The sequence below is a fragment of the Dermacentor albipictus genome, chromosome 1 (assembly GCF_038994185.2).
Source record: "Dermacentor albipictus isolate Rhodes 1998 colony chromosome 1, USDA_Dalb.pri_finalv2, whole genome shotgun sequence".
Lineage (NCBI taxonomy): Eukaryota > Metazoa > Arthropoda > Arachnida > Ixodida > Ixodidae > Dermacentor > Dermacentor albipictus.
The window spans coordinates 186759100-186776900 of record NC_091821.1 but is presented as its reverse complement, the minus strand read 5'-3'; the positions used below and the strand labels follow the sequence as shown (position 1 = coordinate 186776900).

The 17801-nt window shown below is 42.8% G+C and overlaps 1 protein-coding gene across 3 annotated transcripts in view; it reads right to left on the bottom strand.

Moving 5' to 3' along the window:
- LOC139054086 (putative ATP-dependent RNA helicase TDRD12) overlaps nucleotides 1-17801 on the bottom strand; it is a 254611-nt gene that overhangs the window by 161028 nt on the left and 75782 nt on the right. For all 3 annotated transcript variants that reach the window (XM_070530611.1, XM_070530613.1, XM_070530612.1), the window contains exons 9-10: nucleotides 13075-14369; nucleotides 12928-12990 (exon numbers count right to left, since the gene is read on the bottom strand). In XM_070530611.1, the coding sequence (XP_070386712.1) occupies nucleotides 12928-12990; nucleotides 13075-14369 (1358 nt within the window). The remainder of the gene's footprint in view (nucleotides 1-12927; nucleotides 12991-13074; nucleotides 14370-17801) is intronic.

Here is a 17801-nt window from a genome sequence, read left to right as displayed (position 1 = left end):
TTAATGTGCACCTAAATCTAACTACACAGGTGTTTTTGCATTTCGCCCCCATCAAAATGTGGCCACCATGGCTGGGATTTGATTGCACGACCTTGTACTAAGTAGCCCAACACCATAGCCACTAAAGCAACTGCGGTGGGTATGAGTGAGTGCTCAGCCTCCATCATAAGAATTATGATGGCCAATAGGCCAATTACATATGCTTATGGGAGCTGACAAAGGGGTGCAGACAAAGGGGCAGAGTAACACAGCCAAAATTTCACAGAACCAAAATATCAAAGGTGAACTTAATGAAATCAATACCCAAGGTTTTCCAGACATCAGCATCTTAGCAGCCATTTTGTAGCTCTGGAAATTGATGAACGGAAGTTCAGAAACTTCTAGCCACAAAAAGCTAGTGAACCTTTTTTCCATAGACCTCTTAAATCCACCATACTATAAACTCTTGCATTCATAAATAACTGCACTCTGTTCACTGATCATGCTTCCGGTGCGCCGTTGTAGGAATGCCATTATGATTGCGTCTTTCCCATATACTGCCTTTTATTATGTTATCAAATTTGTTATAGCGTCATGTCACTAAACAAGTGCTATATTTTATTAATATAAATATCAAAACTTATTTGTTGTCAAAAGCCCCTGATGGACGTTAATGAAAATAAATGGATGCGTGACTGTATAAGTCTGCTAAACATGGAACCTACTATAACTGAAAATTATAATTTTCCCATTCTGTGGAGAAAGTTTGCTGAAACCATGAAGACTATAAATATCTACTTTAGGACACATTTACCTAAAGCTCATTCCTACACATCATAGGCAACATTCTACTTTAGGGCACTTTGTCTTGGACAACCCTAAAGTAAAGTAAAGTTGGACAACTCACTTGACCTGTATGGCATATATTCCTTCAGGTGTATTTGAAAAGGCAACTGATCTAAATGATATCAAACCACATGTCCTTTAAGCATACTGTACTGAACTTCCACATTGGTAATGAAGCGTTAAAAGGCATAGCAGGCTATTCACAGAATGTAATTCAAGGATCAAGGCGGCTTCACAAGCCTCATTCCCAGCTTGCACACAATGGCAGCCATCTGCCAAGATGGTTACAAAGACGGCGCCGAATAAAACAACACACGAAGAAGGGAGACACGAGACAGCACGTAGGCGCACTAACAACTGAGTGTTTTATTTCTTGACATGGTAATATATAGCTGCTGTCAAGGATCAAAACAACAAGAATAAACAGGGCAGTCATCTGCATCGCACAAGGAAGCCAAGATACAGAATAACTTTCAAGTGTCACTCTCAAGATACACCAGTTCCTTTGTCGAAAGCGAAACTGAGGCTTCACTGACACAATCAACACCACGCTTTTCGATCTCAAGCGCTTCCAATATCTCCCTTGTCAGTTGATGGTCAGCTCTGTACAGAACAGTGGTTCTATCGAAATCTGGGATGCACTTGTGAGCCTTACAATGCGCACTTACAATGCGCACATCTGCCCGTTTGGCCTACATATGATAAACAAGTTCATTCTTGTTGTTTTGATTCTTGACAGCAGCTATATATTACTATGTCAAGAAATAAAACACTCAGTTGTTAGTACGCCTACGTGCTGTCTTGTGTCTCCCTTCTTCGTGTGTTGTTTTATTCGTCGCCGTCTTTGTAATCATGCTTAACCAACTAGCCCACCAACACATGCTCGGTGCCAAGATGGACTTTCAGGAATTGCCACCATAGCAAAAAGCATGGCAGACATACCAGAGCTACTTTTCCACACCAACCTAGCTTACCCCCTCCCATTTTCAAGTGACATGCACACATCACAGCAACACGCCCTGTTTGGCCTTCCATTGATCATCCCCTAACTCCCGAGCTATGAATCGCTGAGCTTACCATGGCAGATGTTCCACAGGCCAGCTACAAGTTGGGTGTGGAGGCCTTAGCTCACACTAGGTCAATAAGGGTGCCTACTCTTTTTTGTACCAGAGTTCATATGGAAGTTACAGTGGAAAAGGTCCTCTCCCAGTAGGCCATGACAGCTGACCGTGTGGGTGAAAACGTCTGCTTACTTAGTAGCAGTTCTTACAGAGATACCAACCATGTACCCACTGCTTCCAAGCTGCAGCGAAATGCACCTGTCGGCACAAGGGCAAGACAGCACAAGAGGATATAGTGGGCAAAGAGGGCCTGTCATCACTTATATGCGTGCCCTTGCACCATTATTTCCTTTCATTTAGTAAGGTGGTAAGGAACAAAGTCAAGCAATAAGTCAATCTACAAATTGCTGGAGAAATTTTCTAAGAGTTTGATTTTGTAGCAATGTTTTCCACTCGATTCTATGCCACCATTATCCACCATTCACCACCAGCGGATCCCATTGGTAACACATGCAGAGCATCACTTTGGCCACTGATGAAGTGCAAAAAAGAATAGCATCAGAAAAGGCATTGCTATATCGCAGCCTAGGTGTTTCCATATGGCCAGGCTAAGCAAAAAGGACTTGTCAATGCTTCAACGTCCGCCTTTGCACTGGAGCTGCATACCTCTGTTCACTAGTGCATAGGTAGAGAATAGAGTCCAGCTGCCTATTCTGAGAAAGCTGACCACAGCCACATGGTTGACCTGCGATTTGTCATACATCTCTATCCCTGCTGCCTCTAGCAATGAAAGGTTTACGGTCCTAGATATGAATTAGACTACTGACTGATCTCCCTCGGAAGTCAGTCAACTTGTATACTACATTTGATTTCCATTCAATACAGGCCCAACCACTTGGCCGAAAAAGAGGCAAAGATGTCTTCTGTAAAGTCGCTCAAGATGTTGCGCCTGAGGACTAACGGCATCCGTCTATGAGCGCAGTATCGTAGTGTAGTAGGAAAGGCTGCCTAACGTGGCACAAGCCCGGCTGCTTCAGAATGTATTTTATGGGATTTGGCAGAGCTCTCTCCTGATGTTGAAAGCAGGCATGTATCTTGTCGAATGTCTCACTGAGGACTGGAACAACATACATATCCCAAGACAGACTAGCTGGGAGCCCGCAAACAAAGTCTTGGGGTTATGGTGTAATCCACTCTGCTGGAAAGGCCAGTGGACGATGCCTAGTCGTGTTGCAATGTTTAATTCCAAAGGCAGCACATGCACACCTTTAATCCACTATATCAGCAAGGCAAAACGGATGAAGACCTCATTGAACTAGTCCCAGATTGTGCATTCCATTAACTGCTGAAGGAGGAAAAGTGATGCCTGAAGTGATCTGTGATGGCAAGTTGTGCAATTTCTGGCTCCTGGTGAAAGGACACATGACGTCAGACTGACTCTCAAATGGGCTGCACGAGTCCTGGGGAGGAGGGGTTACCCGAGGGTTTCATGCTTTGGGACACACAGAACAAGCCGGTAAAAAGCTTCTCTTTATGACTGGTCAGGTAGCAGAGCGGCAACTCTTTTGGAAAGTCTTAAGGCACTGTAAGTTCTGGAAATAGGTCGTGGGGGATAACTTTCTACGAGATTTGTAAGAAGCACCGTCAGATAAGATATAGTGGGGACTTCCCAGCACCTTGTTGGAGAGCCAATGAGCCCTGCCCTAGTGCATTTTGTGTGCTGACGAGTGAAGGCGCGTCAGACCCTTTCCCATGTGTTATGAGAGTCTCGCACTAGCCTATCTTCTAAGCATATGGATTGAACTATCAGTTTGAAGAATACTGCAACAAAGAGACTGAGAGAGAGAAAGAAAAAACAACAGGCCTTTAGCCTATATTTGGTTTACTAGTGTCTACCACTCATTTCTGCTGTTTGTTCGTTTTTATGCAGAGGAACTTTACATTTATGCATCGTCATCTATTACGCAATAATTTCGAACCAACAAAAACATAAACTCATGTGCTCAAATTAGCAAGTGATACTTCACAATGACACAAAGACTCAGAATGACAAGGACAGATGCACACACTATCATGTTTAATGACAAATGTGAGAGCACAACATACATGCTGCCCAACAAATAAATAACTTTAGCAACAACTGTAAAATGACCTTGCAATAATACAATTGACACTAATACAATACCACAGCTGTGGCTTAGCGGCAGAGCATCCGCCTTGTATGCGAGAGGTACCGAGTCCAAACCCCGTGCTACCGGAAACCCACCAGTTTTTTTTTCCCAATGGGTAGAGATGTCCCCTGGCATGGTTCTCTGCTTCTTCTGGGGGTTCACATGTTGAAAGGGAGCCAGATAGAGATTTCATGCAAGCCTATTCATTTCTCATTGGAATGTCCGACACACCAATCTGTGACTCGTGCAACTGTGAAGAGATGACCAAACCCGTGCTTTTGTATCTTTATAACAACGACCGCGACACTCTTCAGAGGGTGTTAAACTGATTAAGTAACAGACCATTTTCAGCGACTAAAATTCTCGGAGCATGGCCCCACGTGTCGCAGGCTTACAAAGCAACTGGCCTCAGTGACCGATTATAGGCGTTAAGTTATGGACATCCCACATATTCCCATGAATATTACCTTCTTCCCTCCCTCTCCTTTTTCTTCCCTTAAACTCTTTCACCTGTATAGGGTAGCAAACCGGAAGTGTGCCTAGTTGACCTCCCTACCTTTCCATCCTCCCTTTTCCTCCTCCTGATGTGAGAGGCATGGTATCAGCATGTCTCGTGTACAACCACAGATGGCCTTGTTGAAGAGCATCCGCCGCAGCTGTGAAAGGCAAGTGCTGCCGCCGGGCACCTACCAGTCAAATAGGTACAAGCGCACTCCAGGCCTGGAGCTCGGCCATTATGGGACGTCAACGCATGAAAAGGGCTGTCTGTCTCCAACCCGAAAGCAACCCCAGCTCAACAGGTGCATTTGGGGCACCACATGGTAAATATTCACCATGGGAGCAGCCCAAACCTCCTTTCCCAAGCTTGTGACCCCTGAGGAAACTAGTGCCAGGCCAGGGGATACTTGTGCCCATTGCGGCGAGATTGGAATGCGCGACCTCACGAAGCCAAGGCGCGCACTTTACCACTGGGCCACAACTGCGGTTACAGCAACACATGCTTCCCATCAAGTTTTTTCTTTACAATAAAATTAAGGAATATTTATTTCAGGTGCAATGTGTACAGTGTTCAGCGCTTGGAATACGATACTCGAACAGTATGGCGGCCGGTGATTCTTCCGCCACCAGTGAGTGTTGGGTTATGGCTGAGGGGGCCCAATTGCGTCACGATACATCAAAATGACTTGTTTTCATGTGACGCAAAAGTGCATCAGCTTAATGTACCCAGCATCATACGGTGGCGCAAAAAAGTGCCAGCCACCATGCTGTCCGAGTATCGCATTTCAATCACTGAGCATTGTACATTATTAGAACGCACAATACTCTCACACATCTTAAGGAAGCTTATTATCAGCTGTGCTGAAAAAGGAAATGCAGAAGTGACGCGTCAAGAAATGTTATAAAATAATTTCTAAACTTCAAAACACTGAAAGAAGTGCTTCACAAATCATGCATAAACCATCTGCCATAGCAATGTTTCTAATGCCTTAAAGGGGCCCACACCAGGTCTGGCCACTTTGAGCTGGCAAGCACAGTACATGCAATGCGTGCTAACGATCATGTCTGCTAAGTATTACATCTCTACACACCATGGAAAGAGCTTACATTTCAAACCAAATGCCGTTTGCCCTAGTCACGGGCGTCACACTCGCAGCTCAATCATACAAGTGCAGCTATGTACATGGCAGTGCTGCGACGGCACCCACCGTGACACGTGACTTCAAGAATTATTCAAAGAAACATCAGTTATTTGTTTAACCTTGTTTTAATAGACAAAATAAAGTTTACAGAAGTAATAAAACATACAAATTGAAATCTGCATGTTTTTGTCTTACTTCGTACATTAGCAAGAGATATGTGCTTCAATTCCATCTGCTTGTTCCCCCGTCGTGCCGTCACGCGCGCAGAGAACGAAACTTGTCATTTTGTACTGTGTTCCAGCGCCACAATCATGCCCTTTCATCCTCTCATGTCTGCCTCACTGCTCATGATTGTGGCACTGACTCGTACTACTAATCAGGTGTTTTCATGCAGAGCGCACAAGATTGTCTGCTGCATGAAATGAGACCAACGCAAGAGCTCGCGCACGAGACTCACTGGAAATTCACCAGCCAGCAAACAAAAAGTAATAATAACAATAATAATAATAATGATGATGATGATAATAAGGCAGTGGCTGTGACGTATTCGTCACTTGACCTTCCGGCTCTGGTATGGGAGAACGTAGAGAAGAAATTTCGCTTGCAGAACCTAGACAAGGCAAATGGAGAGAGAGTCTATGTTGGCGGTGACGCTCGCCTCCTGAAATCATGGGTTCGAGGCACTTTTTATTTAGTATTTTTATCTCTGCTATTAGTATTTGCTGCTATTAGTATTTCTATATCTGCTATTAAGTATTTCTATCTCTGCTATAAACTAATTTGAAAATTTCTTGTGGTACAACACTCCTTAAAGGGCACGTAATTTCCAGCAGCATAAAAAATTTTCCATGTGGCCTAATGAGCGGCCCGTCGAAGGGTTTTCTGGGGCCTGTAGTACAATTACAATAATTTACTGTGACAGTGAATCTGGCATTTATTGAAACTGAATATTCGGCTATTATATTTACTCACATAATGCTCGCAACCCCCCTTCCCCCCCCCCACTTCCTATTGGCCATGGAAAATTGGAATTTTTAATTCTCGAGTAATCACCGCACCCTCGAAAATTGCAGCAACTGTAACTGCTTGTTCGGGTTGGTGATGATTGAGCTTGGCAGCCGAGCCAAGGTTTCTGCCACTTCTTTTTCCAAACCTTTTCCGATAGCATAATACAGCACACAGGTGCTTTAAGATTCTCCTTATCCAGCAACGAAAAATGCAAACACATGCACAATTTCACTATGCAACCTGATAATGTAACTTGATGACTGAGAAATAGTGACATTTCGCAAACAGTTCAACAAATAAAGGGCCTTTGCAGTTGACGTTTGTGTAGGACCTGTGCTCTTATTAAGTGTTGCTTGGCAGTAATTTTTGTTTGAGCTTGCAGTGGCTGGCCTGAACACTGATTTACCACCACTTCATTTTTTTACTTAGCAGTTAGAACATTCTCTTTGAAAATTCCCCTATGTGCATAATTATCGCCCCCCCAACTTCAATTTGGCAAAAAAAAAAAAAAGGTGAGCATTATGCAACTAAAAGCTGGCCTAATTAGACACACTGACCTATTTTATTAGCTTCTGTGTTCTCTGTTGAGCACACACACACACACACACACACACAAAAATATGATCCTATAGGCACTGCACTAGGGCCATATTCTCTATGGACTACTTGCAGCAACACTTTCACTTTTGTGTGACTTCACAGCCACAACGACATGTATCTGGAGCGACAAGCCTCCCACCTATATACTCAACTGTGCAACATGAAAATAATGGCAATAAATGCTTGGCATTTCTTTCCCAATGTCCACCTCCACTAGCCATGTGTGCTCTAGCAGTGGTGTCACCAACGAAATCAAGGATATGGCCCCTGGTGGTACACACACACACAGACAGAGGGTCACTTCAGGAGGCAAAATGTGTGTACGGCAGAATAGTTTTTCAGGCGAAATAGGTTGTGCACTGTATAATAGCAGAACCTCATCATAGAAAACATGGATAAATCCAGTTACTGCTTACATTGAAGAGGTGTCAACTCACCAAGAGAACTGCATGTATTTTAAACTTCATATATTGCACTTATTCGAACATTATATGGATATATTAAACTCCACAGAAACAGGCGGTGCATGTTTCAAAGATTGCTGACATGCTTTCGTGCATTACGCTGGCGGATTGCAATTGCATGGACAGTGCCTGCAAATCTTACATGGGTTAAGGCAGTGAGAGCAAAGCTCTGAACATAATGACATAGCTAATCTGTTGTTTGCACGCCCATGCTATTTGCTGTTAGCAACAGTTTGTTTTCCTCACATGGTAGTGCATGGTGCCATTGTGTTGTGCGACGGTGGCTGAAACAAAAACGCTGCGCCAAACAGCAGGACACTTGACAAAGCTTTTCTTGCCACTTTTATAATAAAGTTGCTTTAATAAAAAACAACCGTTAAATTTTTTTATTTCGGGCTCCCGATCAATCCGACATTTGGGCGCTACACGCCAAGTCCGAATTATCAGTTGGCGACTGTACTTGCATAAAAAAACAAGGTGCACTGAAGCAGCTTTTTGCACCTTAATAAATAACATGAATTAACTTTATTGTTCTAAGTAAGGTTTTGTTCAATCATGAGCTTTCAGCCCATAAACCTTCATGCTTATTGTCTCGTTTCAGTTCCAATTTTATATACTGAATTTGGCTACATCGAATTACTTTGCAATCACTGCACTATTCAATACAACGAACTTCAACTGTATAATCGCAATGTTGTCAGGGCCTTTAAAAACCAGAAAAATGTTAAACTTGAAGCGTTTAAATCAAATTGAATATTGTCAAAAAACAACCAAAACAAAGAAAGGACCAAAACTGTAATTCAAGCATACTGAAACTTATTTATTGCAAAAGAAAAAGGATGTAGAAGAGCAGACAAGCATAGTCCAAATACTTCAAAATTTGTAATGCAGTTTATGAGCAGAGGAAAGTATACTATGTTTCATACATAGCAGGCAATGCTGAGGAAGCTAAGAAACTAGTGCGGTCATAGAAGTCTCACTCTGCACGTTTTGCAGTGCAGTTGTATTTGACCTGCGACACTTTCTACGGTGTAACTACATACCTCCTGTAGTATTATAACTACAACTTGTGGACACAAGTTTACGGCAAAAGAGGCATTTCTTGTGAATCTTTGTGCTTCCAATACGTGGCGCACTACGTTTTTGTTCATGAGCACAAGTGATGCTCTTTGGCCGTTGGTCCCAGAAAGATATCACTCCACTCATTTAGTGGTAAATAGGCTCAGATCTCAAATGCATTTCATGCAGTAAATAAGAAGTCTTTGGCAACATAAAAAATATGAGCAACCAGTGACAATTGGCCACAATTAGCACACACTTAGGGCACAATGAGATTCATAATACTTTTCTCACATAAAAGCACTTCCAGAGTGGAGACTACCACTTATGATATAATGATAATAATGAGAAGATTGCCATAGTGCGGGCCAGTCACCAACATCACTTGTACCAGCAGTTTTACGCACATTAGCCCAGGACAGTAATAATAATGCAACAAAGCAACAGAAAATAACTACGTAGATGCATGTGGAAAGCAGAGATTGTCATATACCAATATTGAAAATGATAGAATGTCACATGGAAATGTCCCCTCATAGATAGCATACTTCTACAACATGCATCACAGCTGTAACGGTAACATAATTGGTATCACACTGCCCAAGTAAACTAAGGAACTTAGCAAAAACTAAGGTGATAAAACTGCAGACAACCAGAACACATGATACTTATGTCCATGCTCCCTTACAGCATAATGTCACCTGCAGCAAGGACTCTCATATGGAAGACAATTCGGAGTAATGGCCAAGTATTTCTGGCTGAGTTGGTGGGTATGTGAAAGGGACTGTCTACCATATTTCAAGAACCTATGTTGTAACACAATACAAAGCCTACCCTTTGAAGTGTCCAAACGTGCAGTAGTTTCTTTGAAAGGCAAGTAGAAAATTTCAAAACAATTTTTCTATCTGCCTAGTCTGTTAGAACTGTGTACAGATGCCTACAACACTAATTACTGGACAGTATGTCAATGCTACACTAGTAAAACTGAGAGAATATAAGTAAGTGCACAGGGTTTCCACAGGAATGGCTACTTCACGTTAAACACTGAAATTAAGATCCTAATAGCTTCTTTAGCCCTTGATCTGCTGCGCAAGTCATTAGCGTCTTTCTTTGTCACCTATGATGCGATGCATTTCCTAAAGGCCAAGCCGTTTGTGCGACAATCTAGCAGGCACATTGAAATAATACCTACACTGAGGTTGTGAAGATGCCAGCATACTTTAAAGGGACACTAAAGAGAAAAATGATTTCTTCTGCATCAGTAAATTACCTCTCTAGGACACCAACAACACCACTCTTACTACGATAAGGTGCTTGGTAAGCCAGAAAAAGCACAAGAACAAAAGACGGGTGGCAACGCCTCCTTGAAGTTCCCGCACCTGGTCTCCGTGATGTCATCAATTCCGATGGCGTCTTCTACGGCCTACTCAGTTATATAGGGGTACAGACTGACTGCATTGTGTTCTAAAGGAACCAAATATTAAGCATGGCAAGTTTCGGGAACCTTTACTCAGCCAACGCGGCCCAAAAGCGAAAACATACTTTGGAATCCCCGACGTCACACTGACGTACTGGTGTCAGGGTTTCGGTGCGAAATTCAAATACTGATATTTCGACCTCCATTTCCTCATCTAATAATTGAACTATTAATTTGAAATGACTGCCTGCAGTGTTCTCAAACAATGCTTTATTACCCTAAAGTGATTTGTTGTTTCACTTTAGTGTCCCTTTAACTGCACAATGCATATTTGACACCTTGAGTATGACAGCAACACTTCCACCACTCCCATACCACTAGTCGCACTGATGCGTGCCAACATGTCAAGAGTGCACACTTTACCTAGAATGCACCACTCTGTCTGCATGAAGGCAGTGGCACTTTTCTAAACAAGCTAACTGGAAATAAGAAATTACTTTATGACGCAAAGAAAAGTTAGCAGAAGCCCATAAAATACAATTTTAAGCAATGCAGCAATGTATCTAAGCAATATAACTCTCCCTGCATGGGTTTTAGGTGGTGTGACAGTACAAAGTTTGGTGTACACTGTTTCACTAACAAGAGTTGCCACATGTACTTTTTGAACCAGCTTTCAGGACCAAATAAAAATTTCTTTGCTTGTGGAATAACGGCATGCTTGTTTTCCTCAATGTGACACATAATTTTATTATTCCCGCCACAATCCAAAAGCATGTTCTAAGTGGTAGACAGTCCTTTTGCAGAAGCCACAATACAGCTACTACTTGCATGACTGTTAGCTCAAATGCTACAAGTACCAAAACCAAACATTCAGGACTATCAAATAACAAAATTTTGGATACACTCGTACAACTTATGTTAGAAATCTTATTCACACACACTTAGTGAAATAAATTAAGGACACAAAATGGCACGCATGTACAGTATCTACAGAATACAAAAAAAAACACACACACACAACTGTGCTAATCAAGCACATGCTTAAGTTCAAAGCCTTATGAAGCCAATCACTGTCCTTACAGGTTATTACCTAGCACCATGCACTGTGCACTGTACACCATGCATTGTGCACTGTGCAGTTTTTGTAGCTTCTGCTACAATAAGAAAAAGAAAAAAAAGGAAAAGAAAAAATACCTGCAGACAAAGCAGCTGAAGCACACAAGACAACACCCTTTTCACGAAGCAGAAAACCTGATAGAAACACACCAGGCAACTCTGGTTACCTCCTCTAACCAATGTTACATTATTTAAAATTCCCTTAAGCAATATGAAACAACACCATCAAAGACAAATTATGCGGTTCCAGAGAAATACAAAGAATGACTACGTATGTCCAATAGCTTCCACAATAATTGTCTTTGAAAAGCATTGACCGTATCAAAGAAGCATCAAAAACCATTGATCACACATGAATGCTTTCTTGTTGAGTGGTCAAGAGTTAAAGGCACCAACTCTTTGCAATGCTGGCAATTGGAAACGTCATAGACAATGGCCCCTAAATATTCAACATACTGCCATAGATATGTGACTGTAAGAACTAGTGGCACTGTGTTGGCATAAGAACAGTCATTGTTTGAAGTGCACCAACATTCAATAAACATCAGCCTGCTAAAGGAGCAGCATTATACTCTTGATTAAACTTTTGCAAGAAATTGCAAAATGAACAAAGGGCAAGACCTGAGATAATCAATTTGTATTCTTTTTTCTAATATATCTGTATGCAGCAGAACACCATTGTTTGAAAATAGCCCCACTGTTTGTGCAGCCAGTACCAACACTTTTGCGTCATTCCAACATCATGGCAAACCCATACACAAAAACATGCACAAATCAGGCAAATTCACCAAGATGTCAATGTCACAAGTAAAAAGGAAAATCTTGCTCCACCTATTTATACATTTCTTCAAATATGCATTTCAAACTACAGTCAGCCACAATGTTTATTTTGCCACAAGTGCCTAGCTAACTAATATTTCCCCATCTATGTGCTTCAGGTACCTGTAATGAAAGATGCACTAATCATGCTGAATAACTTCGACACACCTTTTCGATAGTATTTTTGTAAATTTTGAAGAAAATATGCCGTATAAACGCCACCTTCAGGGTCATTTAATTAAATGTTGTAAGCCTTCTTGACACTATTTACACAATTGACACAGTGTGTGGCAAGTGCCACATAGGAAATCTATTGCTAACGTATTTATTAAACAGCAGCACGGATGCATCATTTTCTGTCTGCACAGATGCCATACTGTCAGTCTGTAACAAAGTAAGATGCCAGTAGACATCTTTTGCGTTTTGTATATTGCCATTCATACTAATGCAGCAGTTTGCAGGGCTGCAGCTGAACTACATAAGCCAGTGACTGAACTGCAGATTCTACATCACATGCACCAATCATAAAAATGGGTGCAGAGACATGTTTTCACCAATTTAAATGTTTCCATACGATGCAGATGTTGGCACACATAATAAATATGTCAGATTACAAGCTCATTTTAAGGGGACATGTCCAAATTGTCCCCATTTGTACTGCCAGGTCCCAGGTAGAATTTATAGAGGAAATATACTTCTAGAAAGCCATAACTGCCAGCACTAAGTTCCATATAAATGCCAACTCACCTGGTTACTGCTGCTACCAGGATATGATACCGAACTTCCAGCAAACACATCTTTCTTTAGTGCCTGAAAGTTGAGAGGAAGCTCTGATGATTAAACAAGTTCTTTTGAACAACTTACATTCCACTCAAAGTTGCTCAAATTTCCTACCACTGTTCCCGTCGTTGCAGCAGGCGTGGGAGAATTTGTCAGATTGTGACCTTGAGATTTAGATGGGCGGCCATGCAATGGTGGCGCATACAATGAACGTCCTTTCTTTTCCAAGAGGTCTTTCAGCTGACTAGCTTTGGTCACCACTTCAGAAGCGTAGTTATCACCGATATGTGATGTGAGTCTAGGCTGGCTGCTGCCACTTGGCATGTAGGGACAGTGCTGTGCGAGGCTATTTTGCTGTGAGCTTAGTGACTGTGATGACAGCGAATCAGTGGGTTGGCCTGGTGTGTGGCTTGATGCCAGTTTTGCCAATAGCGCATGCCCACGCCCTAAAGAACGGTATGCTGATAGATCAGGTAAGCCTGCAAGAGGGCTTAGGCTTTTCACATCAGCTGCACAAACTTCAGAAGCCACTGATTCATTAGTAAATGGTGCTTCATTCGACACTGCACATTTTTCAGTAAGCGTATCTGGTGCATACATCTTGGTATTGAAACTTGAATCAACATCTCTTGGCAGAGACATCCGTTTTTGTTCGAAAGGTGAACTAGTACTTGATGGACTGGATGACAAACAGAGCAACCGAGCACGACCACGAGCTTTAGTTTCCCCAAACTGGCTGCCGCCAGATAAAGATGGTGATACAACTGGTTCAGAAGTCTTGCAGGATGGTTCCAGCTTCGATCCGACACTGACAAGGTGTGGCATTGGAGGTACTGATGACAATGAGCCTGGGCTGTCAGGAGAACAGAATGTTTCACCCTCTCTGAAAACTCCAGGTGGAGTGCCGACCAGAGTAGGGGTATAAGACGCATCATCATCACTGCCCTCACTTGAACTCGGCATGACAGTGCATAGTTCTTCCGCCTCCACATACGCTTTGTTCCTGGCATTAGACTCATGGGATGAGCTGTCACCTTTAAGTTCCCTGTGCTTTAGCATCAAGGCAAGGCCTCGGCCAAGACCAGGCAATGTGGGAGGTGTGTCTGTGCCTGATGAGGATGTGTCAATGGAAAGGCTGGTTGATGACCACTGTGCTGGAGAGCTTGCACCACTAACAGAAAGGGACCCTGGTGGAGACACTTCTGCTGCACACACTTCCACAGGAATGCGTGCTATACTGCTTGAAGAAGTGCCATAGACACTGTGGAGAACATCTTTCAAACCTGCAGAAACACTCGTGCTCAGGATGTCTCGCCACAAGCGGGCATTTTCCGAAATGCCTTCATTTTGTGATCCCTCTGCTGATTGTTGATCAATTTTGTCAGGTCTGCCATTATCCAAAATGACATCTAAAAGAAAAATACAGGAAAAAAATTAGCACAAGAAATGCATACAAAAGAAAAAAAACTAAGTATACATTGTTTTCCAATATATAAAGAGAAAACCAACTGCTTATAAGGTATTGAATAGCATTCATATGTAAATACATAATTTTTTTTAAAAAACATTGAAAAAAATTGAAGAAAAGGCATAGAGTGCAAAAGTGCAAAGCACCGTGACTGAACAGTCATGTACAAAGAACAAAGTAAACATGACACGTATAACCTGAAAACAACGTCTGCATTAGCAGTTCCAGGAAAACATGCAGCACTACTTTTACTGGTGGCCTCTTTTGGAACAAAGGTGCATCAGAGCACATATTAACTCCTTATGCATTCTTTTGCTGTTTAGTGTAAATTACTCACGGCACGCAAGACTGCATGCTGCCTAAGTGGCAGCAAAGCATTTTAAATGCTAGCATTATTTCACCAAGGAAGAAAGGCAGCAGAGAAACATGCTGCACTCTTAGATGTGATGACATCTCAAAGGAATACAAAACATGTGATCATGTCTAAGTTGCGTTTTTGTGCCATCTTTAGGCGCTGTGGCTGCCCCAATCAATGTGGCAAAAGGCACAATGTACACATTTACCTCCTGTGGCTGTACCTAACATGTAGAAATTCAGTGCATTCAATTTGCCTGCCCTGCGCTTGTGAGCTGCAAATCAGTGCCAGTTCCGTGCTGGTGCACAACCAATCTAACAGTTCTTGCATAGGCCCTGCAGTGCCTCACTCCCAAGTACAAATAGTGCTATGAAATCCTTCTACACTAAGCCAGCACTGGGTGCGATGAATGGTGACATGCAGACGACACCACATTGCACTGGTGAAACGAATAGTGAGGTAGAGCACGTCATGACCTAATTCAGGAAGTGGAGGCAAATGGAATGAAATAGAACTTCACGTCTCCCTACACATAACGTACCAAAACACCTCACAGCATTTTCCATGGACACTGAAGACTAAGGTGCAGAAACAAACCTTGTGTACGGAGAAGTATTAAAGTGAAAGCTAATAACACAAACCTTGGTAATTCAGAATGCAGTGGGCATGACCTCAGTAAACTTGCATAAAATTCTAATTGTAAATAAACCTCCAGACATCATTGTAAGCTGGTTATGCAAAGGATAATCTAGGCACTATGAAACCTCATGCCCCTGTGGCAACAAAGTTGAAGTGGTAATTGATCGACTCTGCCTACACCAATTTTACATTACATTTCCTCACCTTTTCTATTACTTCACTCACTCCCTATGGCCTCCCTTTTGTACCCGCCTATCCTGTGTACGTTTTTTTTTTATCGTCCTTGTTTTTTTGCGTTGCCCTGTTATGTGTTCTTCAATGGAAATTTTCTTCATTCACTCACCTCATTTTCCTCAATGGCACTGTCGGCATTTGTTGCTTGCCGAGAGACCCCATTGTCATCGGTACATTTAGATTTTGGAGACTTAAGCGAATTGTACACAGCGCCAGAAGTGAATCGAACACTGTTGATGCTCGTTACAACGGACCGTTCAATCCAAAATTAGGACCGCAGTGTGTTGTCAACTAAGGGAATTGAAGCATAACTGCGAGTCGGCCTAGTTGGAACAGATTCATCTTAAAACTTTTTGTGCACAAACAAACAGGGACGAAGAATAGGGGCAACACAAGAACGAGCGCTTTCTAACAACTGGTTTATATTTTTGAAGAACTACCTGCTTAAATACCCACAGATCTGCGCGATCTAGTCAACAGAGCACGCCTCTAGCGCATATGATACCCGCTGATCTGTGCGATCAAGTCAAGAGAGCACGTCAATAGTACATATAACACATGTGATAAAAAGACGTGGACAAAAGCCACCCGGTCAACCAAAAAACAGCAAGGTGCATAAAACAACCACTTACAATAAAATGTGTTAAAGATGTGATGATAGAAGCGAATTTTCTTTATCTAAGAATGAAACAGAAGGATGGCTGATGCATTTTTCTTTTTTGTGTGTGCGTGTGTGTGTGTGTGTGTTTTTTTTTTCTATCCAGTGTGCTTCCACAATTTCCCCAGCGGTTTGATTCCTAAGCCTATACAAAATGTCTGTGCTACTAAGACAACGTGAGCAATCATGTTCTTGGCAATGCATTGCCAAATGCGTACTAGGGCGACCTTACAGACTAGACAAGTGCTCCCTTAACCTCGTGTTAATGCATCTCGCAGTCTGCCCTACGTACATATGACCACACGTCATAAGAATCTGATACACAACGTTCTTCGCGCAATCAACAAATTGGTTCTGGCACGGATGTTTAACACTACATTCTTTCTTTACATCATCCTTACTTTCGAACTTCTTTTTAACCATAGAACACACACTACCTATTTTGTTTTTTGCCGAAAATACCGCTTTTACTGCATAACTACCAGCCACCTTTTTAAGTCTGTGTGAAAGGCCGTGCACATACAGAATCACGGAAACCTTGGAAGCTACATCCTTCTGCCTTTGATTCTTTGTGCATTGTCCTTTATCCTCTTTAAGTTCTTTCATTAGTCTAGCGCACGACGCCATCATCACATCTTTAACGCATTTTATTGTAAGTGGTTGTTTTATGCACCTTGCTGTTTTTAGGTTGACCGGGTGGCTTTTGTCCACGTCTTTTTATCACATGTGTTATATGTACTATTGACGTGCTCTCTTGACTTGATCGCACAGATCAGCGGGTATCATATGCGCTATAGGCGTTGTTAGATATGGCGCCGTTTCCTGAGGCTACTTCGAGTTCCCCAGACCACATCGAATCGAAGCCCAGCTAATTGAGGAATGCAGAAGCAGGAAAGCACATTCCAGAGGAGCGCCCGAGCAAACAAGTTGAAGGCCACAAGACACGTGCAAACAGGTTTGTGGGCCCCAGGTCGTGTGCCGCCGAGGAGCTATTCAATGCTTGAGTTTTCCAGAAAGCGAAGGGATAGCACGGCATTGTTGGAAGTAAAGCGGGTGCCAAACCAAGACGGTGGTAATGCGCCGTGACAGCCGGACGTGCCGGGAAGGCCCAAGCGTACCTCTTCATTGTCTTTGAAGAAGACATTTGCTATCGCTGCGCGGCCGTAGCACCGGGAGCAGGTGGGCCCTCGGACAATGGAGCATGAGCACCCCCCCATTCTCCGCCTTGGAAGAAGCGCATTGCAAGTCTGCGAGGCAAGACCACAGAAAGCCGCCGCGTGTGACAACGCGATACGGGTGCCAACCATTGGCTGAAAATGGCGTCATCTGAGCGGACTCTCCCATTGGCCAAACATGACGCGACTTCCAGTCCTCGAAGGGTTTAAAAGAAGCATTCCAGAGAGACCAAAGCATTCCCTTATTCCCTGATTGACCTCTCTCGAACTTCTTGCCGCGGGCCGCAGCGTCCGAGTTGCTGCCGGCCCGTA